Source organism: Euprymna scolopes, chromosome 40 (genome assembly GCF_053919585.1).
Source record: "Euprymna scolopes isolate OS-2025 chromosome 40, ASM5391958v1, whole genome shotgun sequence".
NCBI lineage: Eukaryota > Metazoa > Mollusca > Cephalopoda > Sepiida > Sepiolidae > Euprymna > Euprymna scolopes.
The window spans coordinates 48,269,938-48,282,757 of record NC_136521.1 but is presented as its reverse complement, the minus strand read 5'-3'; the positions used below and the strand labels follow the sequence as shown (position 1 = coordinate 48,282,757).

The window sequence follows — 12,820 nt, the reverse complement described above, 5'->3', positions numbered from 1 at the left end:
AAAAATATAATAATACATTAATAAATATATAAAATAAAATAATGAATATATTAATAAATGAATTAGTAATATAATAAATATATAAGATATAAAAAGATATTAGCCTCGGCTGATACCACACTAAATAGCTAAGAAAGGTTATGCAGGATGGAAAGACCAGGGAAGGAAAGCACTAATCAAAACTCCATTGAAAGAATGCAAAGAGGATTGAAATCTCGGGGAGGCTTATTGCCACCCAAATTCTAGTGAAGACCAATGGTCGCTATTGACAAGAAATCATTGGTAAGCGGCTGTTGCGATAACGCAAAGTCATTTGCAAATGTTATCGAAAGAGGTTGAGCATACTTGAAATCTGGGAAGACTTGTTGTCACCTAGGCACCAAAGAACACTACCGGTTGTTATTATTGAGTAATATCTGATGATGACCTGTATGAGAAATCCTAGTAAAAAAAAATTAAAAAATCGTTAAAACATTTTCAGAAATTTAAAACTATAAGGTCGGTAGAAAATGAAATTTTAACGCTTTTGGTAAAAATGATTAATTATGCATTTAGTTTGTTTTCAATTTCTCAGCTATTAACTATATGATTTATCTATTTCAAATGGACCAACTGTAAAAATGAAAAAATAAAGTAAACTTAATGTAAACTTTTATATAAAATATATTTATTGTAAACGATAAAAACAGTTTTTAAAAAATAATAATGAGGCTTCCAGAGCATTGATGGAAGTAGCTTTTCTATTGTTTGCGCAGACTCAATGTTCAATTTACGCTCGTGATTCCTGGGTTTACAGTTATGTTTGCAAGTTCAACAGTTTCAAGGTGTTTTTTACCAGACCGGTTTCTTTCCCAACCAGCTCGGATTTTATCCACGTAGTTCCCTATACAAGGTGTTATGAGGAGCAGCTTCATGAATAACACAATAAAAGGGATCACGCAACATATAAACGAATTGTAGAGGAAAAAGCCAGTTGGGTTCTTTATCCATCCGGGGAGTGCGAAAATAACCACATGAGAAGTGACGAGAAAAAGGGTCACGTATCCCAGATGGCTTTGCACGAACCGCCATTCTCGCCAATTGAGGACGGCCCCAACGGACGGTAAGGACGACAACCCCAAGATGCTCATCAATAGCAAAGCCAAAATACCGACGCTGATCGTCCCTTCGCCTTTCAGACTCATTCGTACGGAGAAATCGTAGACGAAATTGCTTGTGTTTTCCGGGAAATGAATTTTTGTACTCTCGAACCACGATCCCGCATAACCAGGCGAGATAAATATACCGGAAATGGCTACATGCCACGCGCTGAAAAACAAAGCATAAAGACCCAGCATCTTGCGAGCTTTCAACCACTGATCAAACCACGTTGGAAAACGTCTGTATTTCGTACCGTTTATGATCTGGAGAAATGCGGCCAGACATCCGGGTAAATAGGATAATGCAAGCAGCGTAATGGCTGTGAGACATACGGGTTTGTTTAAATAATTCATCGGTATGTTGTCCCACTTAAATGAACGTGCCGACTTGCTGTAGTAGACCCAGTACTTAATGATGAGGACAATGTTCCAGCCGATAAAGATAGCGATTGTGAAAAGCGTAGGCCAACCCCAGCCATACATTAAGGTCAGAGGGTAGGCCTCGATATCCCTAGCTGACCTGAGGGTCCCGTATTCAACCGGCGTTAAGCCCATCTCGCGTGATAACGCCGAAATATTCTCTCTCGCTTCTTGGTCATTGCTGGCAATGAGCACCTGCTTCGCGCCTCCGTAAGTGTCACTCTCCAGGGCATATGCGGAGAGCGTGTTGAATGCCTTTACGATACGGAGGGTCGGAAAGGCTTCGGCAAGTTTCTCAGCGTTAGAAGCACCGCTACTGAGTTTTTCTTGGTTTGAAATGTCGACTATGATTTTATCGCCCAAACTGTCAACAAACGGTGTGAGACAGGAAGCAAAGTTATGCGAATGCACCGCCAGAAATATAATTGAAATGTTTTCGTTGCAGAGCACCTGTTTGATCGTTTCGACCTTAACAGGAATTAGATCGCTGTCGATGCTGGTAACGCGATTATGGTCCGGGTTCCGACTGCCCATGATTACGTCATATCCGCTGCGCAGTAAGCGTTTTGCGAGGGCCCTTCCGTAATCACCGGTTCCCACGATTCCGATCGCCTTCGTTTTGGACATGTTGGAATACTGAAAAGATGAAAAAATAAAAAAAAAAAGTAAGAAAATATTTTTTTAACATAAAAAGTAAAATAATATAAAATAAAGACAATCGTTTATATATGAATGAAATAGGGCGATTGTATAAAATTTTCAACAGAGAAAAGAAGGCGTGGAAAAAAGTCAACAAATAACTGTAAATTGCTTTTCTACTTACCAACCTATTTTTGTGTGTTTTAAGTATTTTAAACGCTTTTATTTACATTTTCTTGTTGCCTCCTGAATCTTGTAAACCTGGCGTATCCAATATGGCGCCGGATTTTATTCAAAATGAATCCTTAATATTGTAAATCAACTCAAAAAGTCGAAAATTCGAAAATTAAAGATGATAAAATTATATAAACCGGTTTAAAATTAAATTGTCGACCGATTCGTGACGGTTATTAACTGTAGTTTGCTTGAATTTTCGAATTTTGAGTTATCAAATCTACGACATCGAGGTTTCACATCGAATGAACTCCTCTTTGTTTATTTTATATCTCCACACTTGATTTTTTGATAGTTCAAAATGTACCGGCAATTTGATCGCTCGTCCTAAGAAACATCTCGATTTCTTTGCCTGGGAAAGAAATTATTCGCTAGAAATAATCCTTTCCCATTAATATTTCCTAGCATTTATGGACTGTTATATAGTGGCGTTAAGGGATTGTATATATGGCGTGTATTTATTGATGCGTATGTATATTGAATCGTCTACATATGAATGTGTCTATTAATCGTCCAGTGCTCGTCTACATAGGACATATAACAATTATAACATTAACGGACAAATAACAGTCTCTTAGAGCTTACATTGGCCAATGGAGAAATATACCTTATTCATCTGGGTTGATCTTGATTTGACGGATACTCGAAAAAGCTGCAAAAGAAAGAATCGTTCGACCCGAAGTCTTGATGGTATTTACAGCAGCTTTATTTCGAATGTTTCCCCCCCCCTTACTCCATTGGAAAACTGTAACGTTGGTCCTAGATTTTTACTTTCAACATTTTCACTTACTCGGAGCCATTACTGTCCGTGGACCGTCTTTCCCCCTCTGACTATCGACTGGGTCTGCTAACTGACTCACAACTCTTGACAAACTGACACGTGGATTTTTAAGCTATTCCGTTACGGCATTTTGCTTATGTTCTCAAATTCTTTTCCAATCAAGTTAACATTTTTGTCTGTGTTAGTTATGGAAACTAGCATTCCTTTCTATTAAAACATTTTGACATAAATAATTATGTCTGTAAATATTAATAACGATTTTCTTCTTGGATTGCTACCTTGTCACGGTAAAGGAACTAGAGCGTTTCACTGATCCCTAGAGCTATGCTGGCGGGAGCAAAAGCTCCCAGCAGGGCCAACCTTGCCAGAAAGGCCGACAGATAGAAACCAGACAAAGAGTGATCCCTGGTCCTACAGGTTGGGGGTTGAGCGTAGGGCTAACGACCCTTTCTCGTAAAACAAGTATGTTACAGAAACGGCAACACACAGAACTCCTACTTCAGCGTGTGTGTGAGGGGAGGTCTTCTGAGTCAAGTGAAACTAGTATGAACGCTGGTGGCCAAAGCCGAGAGGACGTTAAAGGGAGGGGAAAGCTATGCAGCATTCTTGTGGTTCACTGGCTAGGCTTGCTCAGGATAGGCGGAGATAGAGGGGATTTGTTGCTGCCCAACACACCACTGGGTGTAATGGTTGATAACGATCATAATATCAATCGTCGACCAGCACATCTTTCGGCATTGCCCAGACAATATCTAACATCGTTACTTTAGAATCTCTATTTTGCCATGATTTTAGTCGCCATTTGCTTCTTATCGTCACCTCGGCGAGAACTCTTCCCGATCCATTTTCCCTGAGATACAGAGACAGACGTTTTTGGATCTGCTCTCTCTGACCCCTAGAATCAGAATTATGTTGTTCTCACGGCATGATAGATAGTATATGTTGTTTAAATCTTGTGAGTTTGTTGTCTTGATCGAGGTTGTCCGTAGGGGCATGTGTGTGTGCAGACAGCACCAATCCTATTCAGGGTTTAAAATTCACAAGCGGTCCCCAGTCACAAATATATCCCCGTTGGGGGAGATGACGACGTTAGATTTTCGCAACTTTTTGCAGGGAGGTGTCGACGTCCTCCTACATACAGCACCTGGATTTCCTAAATTAGTCACCCATTTTAGTAATGACTAGGCTCAACGTTGCTTAACTTCGGTGATCTGAAGGGAACCGGTGTGTCAACGTGATTATACCGTATATGCGGGGGCATGTAGGAGCGGCTAAATAGGTATGTATGAAATGCGGTGATGTTCAGTGTTGGTGGTGTTGATGTTGGTGTTAGTGTTGATGTTAGTGTTGATGTTGGTGTTGATGTTGGTGTTGGTGTTTTGCGTATTCTGCGAGTTCTGGTTGAAGGCATGTAGCTATTTAATGTGGTATGCTGTTCTGCAGAATTGTGCGTCGATATCAAGTTTGATGTTGTCGTTTACTTTCTGTGTTGTTATGAACTGAGGCTTAGGCTAAGGATTCTATTTCGTTTCTTGTAAGTGTATTTGTTGTGTCTGTAACGAGGGGATGTTACAAGTTGTGTTCTACTGTTGTTGGTCAGATCATTGTTGGTAGAGGTAGAGTAGTGTTTGTGACGGAACCAAATGAACTTACGTTTCAGTCTTTCATTTGTTGTATGGACGCTGTTCTGATAGCATTAGTTGATAGCAGCTGATATTTCCGTGGTGGCGGCTAATTCCGATAGCGTTTTATTTAGTTCTTTGATGCACTGATGATGTAAGTATTTGGGTGCTATCAGGTGATGCTCTGCCTGTCTGATCCGTCTCTCTAATATTGTTATGTATGACAACTTTGGTAATAAAAGCAACCGGTAGCTATGGTCGCAAATTACTCTAAACTCCTATAAATGTGTCTTTTGCGTATTGATATTCATATAAAAAAACCCTTGTTATTTAAAATAAATAGAAAATACAATTTGGTTATATATGGGTCGTGAAATTACATTCATCTGCAAAAGATCTAGCTAATTTGCATATTCTTTTAAAACATTCATTTTAATTAATTCCCTATTAGTTTTTTGGGGTTTTCTTATGAGATGATCATCTTTAGTCAACTATTACGTGTAATTATATTCATGCAGATATTCTACATGATTTATACTTGCATATATTTGTGTAGAAAAAGGTTATAGTAAATACAAACCACTCTTTATATATATTTATGTTCTTTATTACGGCTAGTTCCGTAATAGATATTTTCCGTGGTGGTGGCTAATTTCGTAATAGCGTTTTATTTAGTTCTTTGATGCACTGGTGAAGGGTGTAGTGTAAGCGTTGGGTGATTTCTTTGATACAGAATTTTTGTAGAAAATTCCGTTGCGACTTTAGTTTTGGATGGTGGTATCTAGAGACCTAGCTTTTTTTGAGTTGCTATCAGAATCAGGCTCTCTGCGATCTCGTCCGAACCTTCCCCCAAATCGAATCGTTCTGTGATGTTTCAATCCGACAACATCACGTCATATGTCAGCGGCTACCCTGCCTGTTCGAACCGTCTCTCTAATATTATGTTTCGTCGTTGCCGTACATATCTAACACGATTTAATAATTTATTTTCAGTTTCGAAGCAAAGAAAAGCTAACACGTGTTTCTATAAAAATTCAAAATATACTTGAGCGAATTCAAAGAGTAAATAAAAGAAAAACTATCGTCGCCAGAAAATTGCTCGTAAATAAAGGCCGTACGTTATCAAAGTGAAACTTCGTGCAAAATTTTCTTTAAATGTACATGAATACACCAACCAACCAACCAACCAAACAAACAAACAAACAAACAACCAACCAACCAACCAAACAAACAAACAAACAAACAAACAAACAACCAAACAAACAAACAACCAACCAACCAAACAAACAAACAACCAACCAACCAACCAAACAAACAAACAAACAAAAAACTTGAAAAATGTTAAAATATTTTTGATTTCTGATGAGGGTATGACACCAATGATTTCGACCATCATTTTTATAACCACATGTTATAATTATCAACCAATCAGAAGCTTCAAATGTTATAATAAAAAATGTCGAATTTTGGATTCAGCTCAGTTCTCCGTCGGCCTCTGTCTCGAAACGACTGACTCGTGACTGCATTGATGCTTCGCCGCTACCTTTGTTACTAGGAATTACTTAACACTCAAGATCGGAACTGCATTGATTCTTTGCCGCCATCTTTGTTACTAAGAATTACTTACTCGAAATCGTGACTGCATTGATTCTTCGCCGATTTGATTTACAGCCGCCATCTTTGTTCAACATAATGCCTCAACACTTAACAAAAAAATAACCACCAAAAACGCAAAAAAAGCATGAAAAGTAATCAAGTAACCACACACACACACACACACACACACACACACACACACACACACACACACACACACACACACACACAAATCAATCAATCAATAAATAAATAAAATAAAATAAATAAATAAAATAAAATAAATAAATAAAATAAAATAAATAAATAAAATAGTATAAAAAAATAAAATAAAAATGATGAAATAGAAGTTGACGCATTAAAAAAAAAGATTTTAAATAACTAGGATTCGAATGTTCAGAACGAAAATTACTGGAATGATGCGATGGATGCGTAATGGAGATCTTAATGACAAACTTAGTTCTGGTGATTTTAGAAAAAGATTGGCTTGGAAGACAATTTCAAAGGGCCATCCTATACATGCGAATACGTAAAACGGACGTTAACTTGGATGATGATGATGATGATGATGATGATGATGATGATGATGATGATGATGATGAAACATAGTAATACGACGGAAGTTCCAAAAGTAATGCTTCCTATTTTTCTATTCCGTCCAAATGCATCAAAGGGGAGGGCTGCAAATTGCAACGTTATGCTCACTGAACTCATGCATTTTCATAATCTGACAGTTTCATCTCTCCGTTGCAGATGTTGACAACGTGAGACTCTAAGAAAGTAACCCATGTCATGGACGCGCGTCAGAAGCAGAGATGGGTCATTGAATTCATGTTCAAAAAGTGCATTGAGAATGTTGTAGACTATGTAGAAAAATAAATTCTGGGGGACAAAAGGTTGCTTGTTTTAATGATACCATTCACGTCTTCGTAACTGTACAATTTTATTTTGTTGTTTTGACTAATTTCCTAACTGAATTACGGTTAAAATAATTTATTTCATTAATAGTAACGTTTATAATAAATAATAAATAATAAACTTTTTTGGTAGACATAAGTATGCTACATAACTGTAAACATTAGTTCCGAACAAAATAATCTTACTTCCTGTGATTAAAGACGGTTGCCCACATATTACGAGGGGCGTTCGAAAAGTAAATATCTCCTATTTTTATTACGCTCGAATGGAACAGAAGAGATTGTAAGCTGCATTGTTATAATTACTGAATTTATGCATTAATGACCTGAAAGTTTCATCTCTATTGCAGATATTGACGATGTGAGGTTCTCAGAAAGCAACTATTGTTATGGACGTACGTCAGAAGCACAGGTGCGTTATTGAATTCCTGGCAAAAGTGCATCGAAAATGGTGGTGACTACGTAGAACCGATCAACATTTACCGGCCCCAGTTGAACGTTTACAAGGCCGACGCAATTTATGTTAGCACAGTTGGGAGATGGGTTCATCGATTTGAGTGAGAAAGCGTGCTCCAGATTTTACGACCAGAGCATCAAAATGAGACTCGAAAAAGTTCATTTAAAATGGTGGTAACTATGTAGGAAAATACATTCTGGAGCACCAAAGGTAGCTCGTTTTAATGGTGCCACTCCCGTCTTTGTAGCTCTCCAACGTTTTGGTTTTAGGTTAACAAATCAGAGGCGTTACGTTTGGAACGACCCTCGTACATTTGACTGAGTTTCAACCTAAGTTCTGCTCTGTAAGACATTTATAGCAAACACTCGTTCTCAAAGGGCGAGAAAGCAAAGCCTGGACGGGTAGACTTCCTAGAACTGCACTGGACCAGAAGCATATCTCAGTCAATAAGAATCAAGTTATCTCAATCATTGTCTATATTCTTTTGTTTAGACTTGGTTAAAGATAGGTTAGTTTGGAAGTCAATTTCTTTAAACCGTCCAAAGTATGCCAAGATGTGAAACGGATGTGAAACCGATGATGCTGCTGCTGCTGCTGCTGCTGCTGCTGATGATGATGATGATGATGATGATGATGATGACGACGATGACGGTGATGATAACGATCATGATCATGATGATGAGATGATGATGATGATGATGATGATGATGATGATGGGGGTGGGGGTTGCACGGATTATGATGATGATAATGATGATGATGACAACGACGACGACGATAACGGTGATGATAACGATGATGATAATGATGATGATGATGACGATAATGACAATGATGACGATGACAATGATGATGATGGTGGTAATGACGATAACGGTGATGACGACGATGATGATGATGCAATTGTTTTTAAAAATCAGACTTTAATTACCCCTAACCCAAATAATCTATAATTTCTCTTACTTCTGAACTTTGACCTTATCATCGGTTAATTACGATTTGAATGATTCAAAAATCATAAGTTTGGTATTTAGGTCTCGCAAAGAAGATACATCTCTTCGACATTTTGTACACACCTTTAAACAACAGAAAAAGCTTCACGTGCCTCCCGCAGTGACAAAGTTCACACTATATTGTAGTTTATATTGCACCTAATGTTAATTTCACAAAATTATTTTTATATATGATAGCTTGCATTAAAGTTTAAAATCCAAAAATCAAGTATCATGCTTCAATTGTGTTCTAACCAGAAACCTTCATTTCGAATGCGCCCCTGTCATATTAAAGAACCTACTGTTGATTTTATATGATATGAAACTGATTATCATTTACTCACAATGAATGATCACACAGGCCAACATCAACTTATGGTGTTCTCTGGAGTCTGAGTGACAACAAGTCATCCCAGATTTCCAGTACTCAACATCTGTTTCGATAAACTTTTGCAGACAGATTTGCCTCATCACAACAGCCGCTTAGCACTGGTTTGTCGTTGGCAGCGATAATTGGTTTTCACTGGAATTTGAATGACATTAAATGCCCCCCCCCAAGGTCTCAGTCCTCTTTGCATTCATCCAGCGAAGGTCTGGCTAGTGTTTTCTCTCCTCCTTAGGCTTTCCATCCTCCTTGACCCTTCTCGTTTATTTGGTGTGGCGCCAGTTTATGGTGACATACACGAAAAAATAAAAGGCCAAAGGCAGGGGTGTACGAGGAGATTAATTTACAGTTATACAGGGTTGCTGGAAAGATGGTGGGTTCCTTCTACCGCTCCAGAAGATATCTCACTACTGATGCAATTCTCTATCTATATAAAAGCCAAGTACGTCCAAGGATGGAATACTGCTGCCATATCTGGGCAGGAGCTGCTAAAATAGCCTATCCTGCCTTGACAGAGTACAAAATAGACTTTGTGGTTTAGTGAGGGATGCCCTTTCCTCTTCCCTGCAACCTCTCTCCCACAGAAGAGATGTTGCGAGCCTGTCTTTATTTTACCATTATTTCCATGGCAAGTGCTCGTCTGAGCTCCAATCTCTGGTCCCCCCCCTCGTCAATCTTTTACGAAAAACACCCGTCTAGCTGAAGCCACTGTCAAAAATTTTCCCCACTTTGTATCTGTGCCTAAATCAAAACGTGGATTCCATGAACACAGCTTCTTTCTTAGAACAGCACGCCAGTGGAACTCTGTTCTGTCTGCCTGTTTCCCACCTGACTACAACTTGGATGTCTTCAAATCCAACGTAAACAAATTCCCGATGAACCGCCCCCTTAAGTAGACACTTTATGAAATCTCAACACTAACGTACAACATACTGTACATGCAATAACCCTTATCCCTGAGTGGCTTCCGGGCCTTGATAAGTGGTGACCTCCTTGTAAAAAAAAAAAAAGTTTCAGTTTTCCTGATCCTATGTGATGCCTCTTTGTGTTTTACATATGTAGAAGTTTCTGTATGTCCAGCGTGTGCCTGTAGCTCATGTGTGTGAGTCTCCACATTCAAGGGTTTTTTTAATATTTGAACCGTTTTCATTATTGTTATCTGTTGTATCTTCTCGGCCATCCCTCCGATTTTGGAATCGGAGGGATCTCTCCCATTCTTTTTTCAAAGTTTTTTGGGATTGTTCCTAGCGCGCCTACTATTATTAGTGTTATCTTGACTTTCTTCATCTTCCGTATTCCTTTGAGCTTATTATTATTATTATTATTATTATTATTATTATTATTATTATTTATCATTATTTATTATTATTAATTATTATTATTATTTATTATTATTATTAATTATTATTATTTATTATAATTAATTATTATTATTAATTATTATTTATTATTATTAATTATTATTATTTATTATTATTTATTATTATTATTAATGTTATTATTATTAATGTTATTATTATTAATGTTATTATTATTAATGTGGTTGTTATTATTATTATCATTATTATTATTATTATTTATTATCATACAATTGTTTTTAACAATCAGACTTTAATTGTCACACCCCCAGATAATCTATAATTTCTGTCTTTTCTGAACCTTGACCTTATCATCGATTAATTACGATTTGGGTGATTCAAAAGTCATAACTTTGGTATTTAGGTCTCGCAGAGAAGATAAATCACTTCAACATTTTCTACACACCTTTAAACAGCGGAAAATAACCAAACACAAACGTTAACATTAACACAGCGTTTGTTAAACTACTAGAACAATACCCGTCCCAGGACAAGGAAAATAAATAAGAAGTTCAAATGAAAGTATAACTTTCATTTATTTGACAATGTTCTGACGAGAGGAGATATTGGCTTAACTGCTTGAATTTCTTACCCGGGTGTGTTTTGATTATTCTAGAAACACGTGTTAGCTTTTCTTTGCTTCAATAAATCACAGTACGACTTCAATTTGGTTCGTTGCTTTATAAATCTATTTCAAAATTTTTAAATAATTATTTATAAAAATATTTATTTAACAGTTTTGCTATTGTGCTTCATATTTGCCCTGGAATTTTGTTCCTATAAGAATTGCTCTGATTTATACAAACTAATTGTTTTTCATTAACACACACACACACATAAATATATATATATATATATATATATATATATATATATATATATATATATATTAGGTTGACAAACAGGTTCTTGCAGAATTTTTAATTTTGATTTCAAATGGTGTATTTTTAAATAAGTTTTCGTTATAATACCTTTACTTTATATATTATTTTAAAGAGTGTATTTCCCTACCTCTTATAGTTTAAATTACAATCTTTTTAAAACAATTATGTCTTTTTTTTTCAGAACGCTGTCTACAAGATGGAAAAAAAAGCAAATTCGCACAATTTTCTTATTTTCATTCAAGATAGACCGAAAAGCTGCTGTAACAACTCGCGATATCAACAAAGCATTTGGCACAAGAACCATTTCTGAATACGCAGTACAATGGTGGTTTGAGAAATTTCGTGGTGGTGATGAGAGTCTTGAAAATGATGAGCGTAGTGGTCGGCAATCGGATGCTGACAACGATCAATTAAGAGCGTTAGCCGAAGCCAAATCCACGCACAACTGTTCGAGAACTTGTTTGTATTAGATGTAACGTATATGACGATTTCTAACTACTTGAGAGAGATTGGAATGGCAAAAAAACTTGATAAATGGGCGCCTCACGAATTGAACGACAACCAAAAGAAACGCCGTTATGAAGTGTCACCTTCCCTTTTTTACGTAACAAGAACAACCCGTTTCTCAACCGGGTTGTAACTTGCGATGAAAGTGGGTTCTTTACGACAACCGGTGATGCTCAACTCAGAGATGCCGGGGAAGCTCCGCGACATTTCCTGAAGCCAGTTGCACCAAAAGAAGGTCATGCTAACTGTTTGGTGGCTACCGGTCTCATCCGTTATAGTTTTTTGAATGCAGACGTAACTATTACGGCGGAGAAAAAAATGTCAACAAATGGATGAAATGCATCAGAAAATTCGACAACAGCACTAAAGATTAGTCAACAGAAAAGGCGCAATTCTTCTCCACGACCTTGCCCGACCGTGCGTTGCTAAACCGACCCCGCAGAAGTTGAATGAATTGGGCTACAAAACGTTGCCTCATCCACCATACTCACCGGACGTCTCGCCCTCTCACTTACTGATCACCACTTTTTCAAACATCTCGACAACTTTCTGTGTGAGAAATGATTCTAAATCCTAAGCGATATCAAAAACGCCTCCACCGTCACCAGAACGCAGGATTTTTACCTTACTGGCACTTATTTTGCGTTGGCAAAAGTGTATTGATTCTGATGGTGCTTATTTCGATTAATAAATTTTTGTTTGAGCCAAGATATGTTCATCTGACTTTAAAAGTTTAAAACCGCAAGAATTTTTTGTTAACCTGATATGTGCGTGCGTGCGTGTTTACTTAGGCAGCAAATCGTTAACTAAGCAGATCTGATTTCCTTGGTTGGTTGGTTTACGGCATATCAACCCTTTTCAGGTTATTTAATGCGGAATACAGTGATTTT

At 37.3% G+C, this 12,820-nt stretch overlaps 1 protein-coding gene and 1 pseudogene across 2 annotated transcripts in view; both read right to left on the bottom strand.

Annotated features, from left to right (window-relative positions):
* Window positions 1-645: 645 nt before the first annotated feature.
* LOC145265548 (metalloreductase STEAP4-like) overlaps window positions 646-12,820 on the bottom strand; it is an 18,892-nt gene continuing 6,717 nt past the window's right edge. The window contains exons 1-2 of one of the 2 annotated variants that reach the window (XM_080121514.1): window positions 4,867-5,140; window positions 646-2,195 (exon numbers count right to left, since the gene is read on the bottom strand). In XM_080121514.1, the coding sequence (XP_079977640.1) occupies window positions 765-2,186 (1,422 nt within the window). In that variant the 5' untranslated portion in view covers window positions 2,187-2,195; window positions 4,867-5,140 and the 3' untranslated portion in view covers window positions 646-764. Of the gene's footprint in view, window positions 2,196-4,866; window positions 5,141-12,820 lie in introns of those variants that run through there. The other variant, XM_080121513.1, reaches the window with a different exon arrangement.
* LOC145265785 (5S ribosomal RNA) lies at window positions 4,346-4,464 on the bottom strand (annotated as a pseudogene).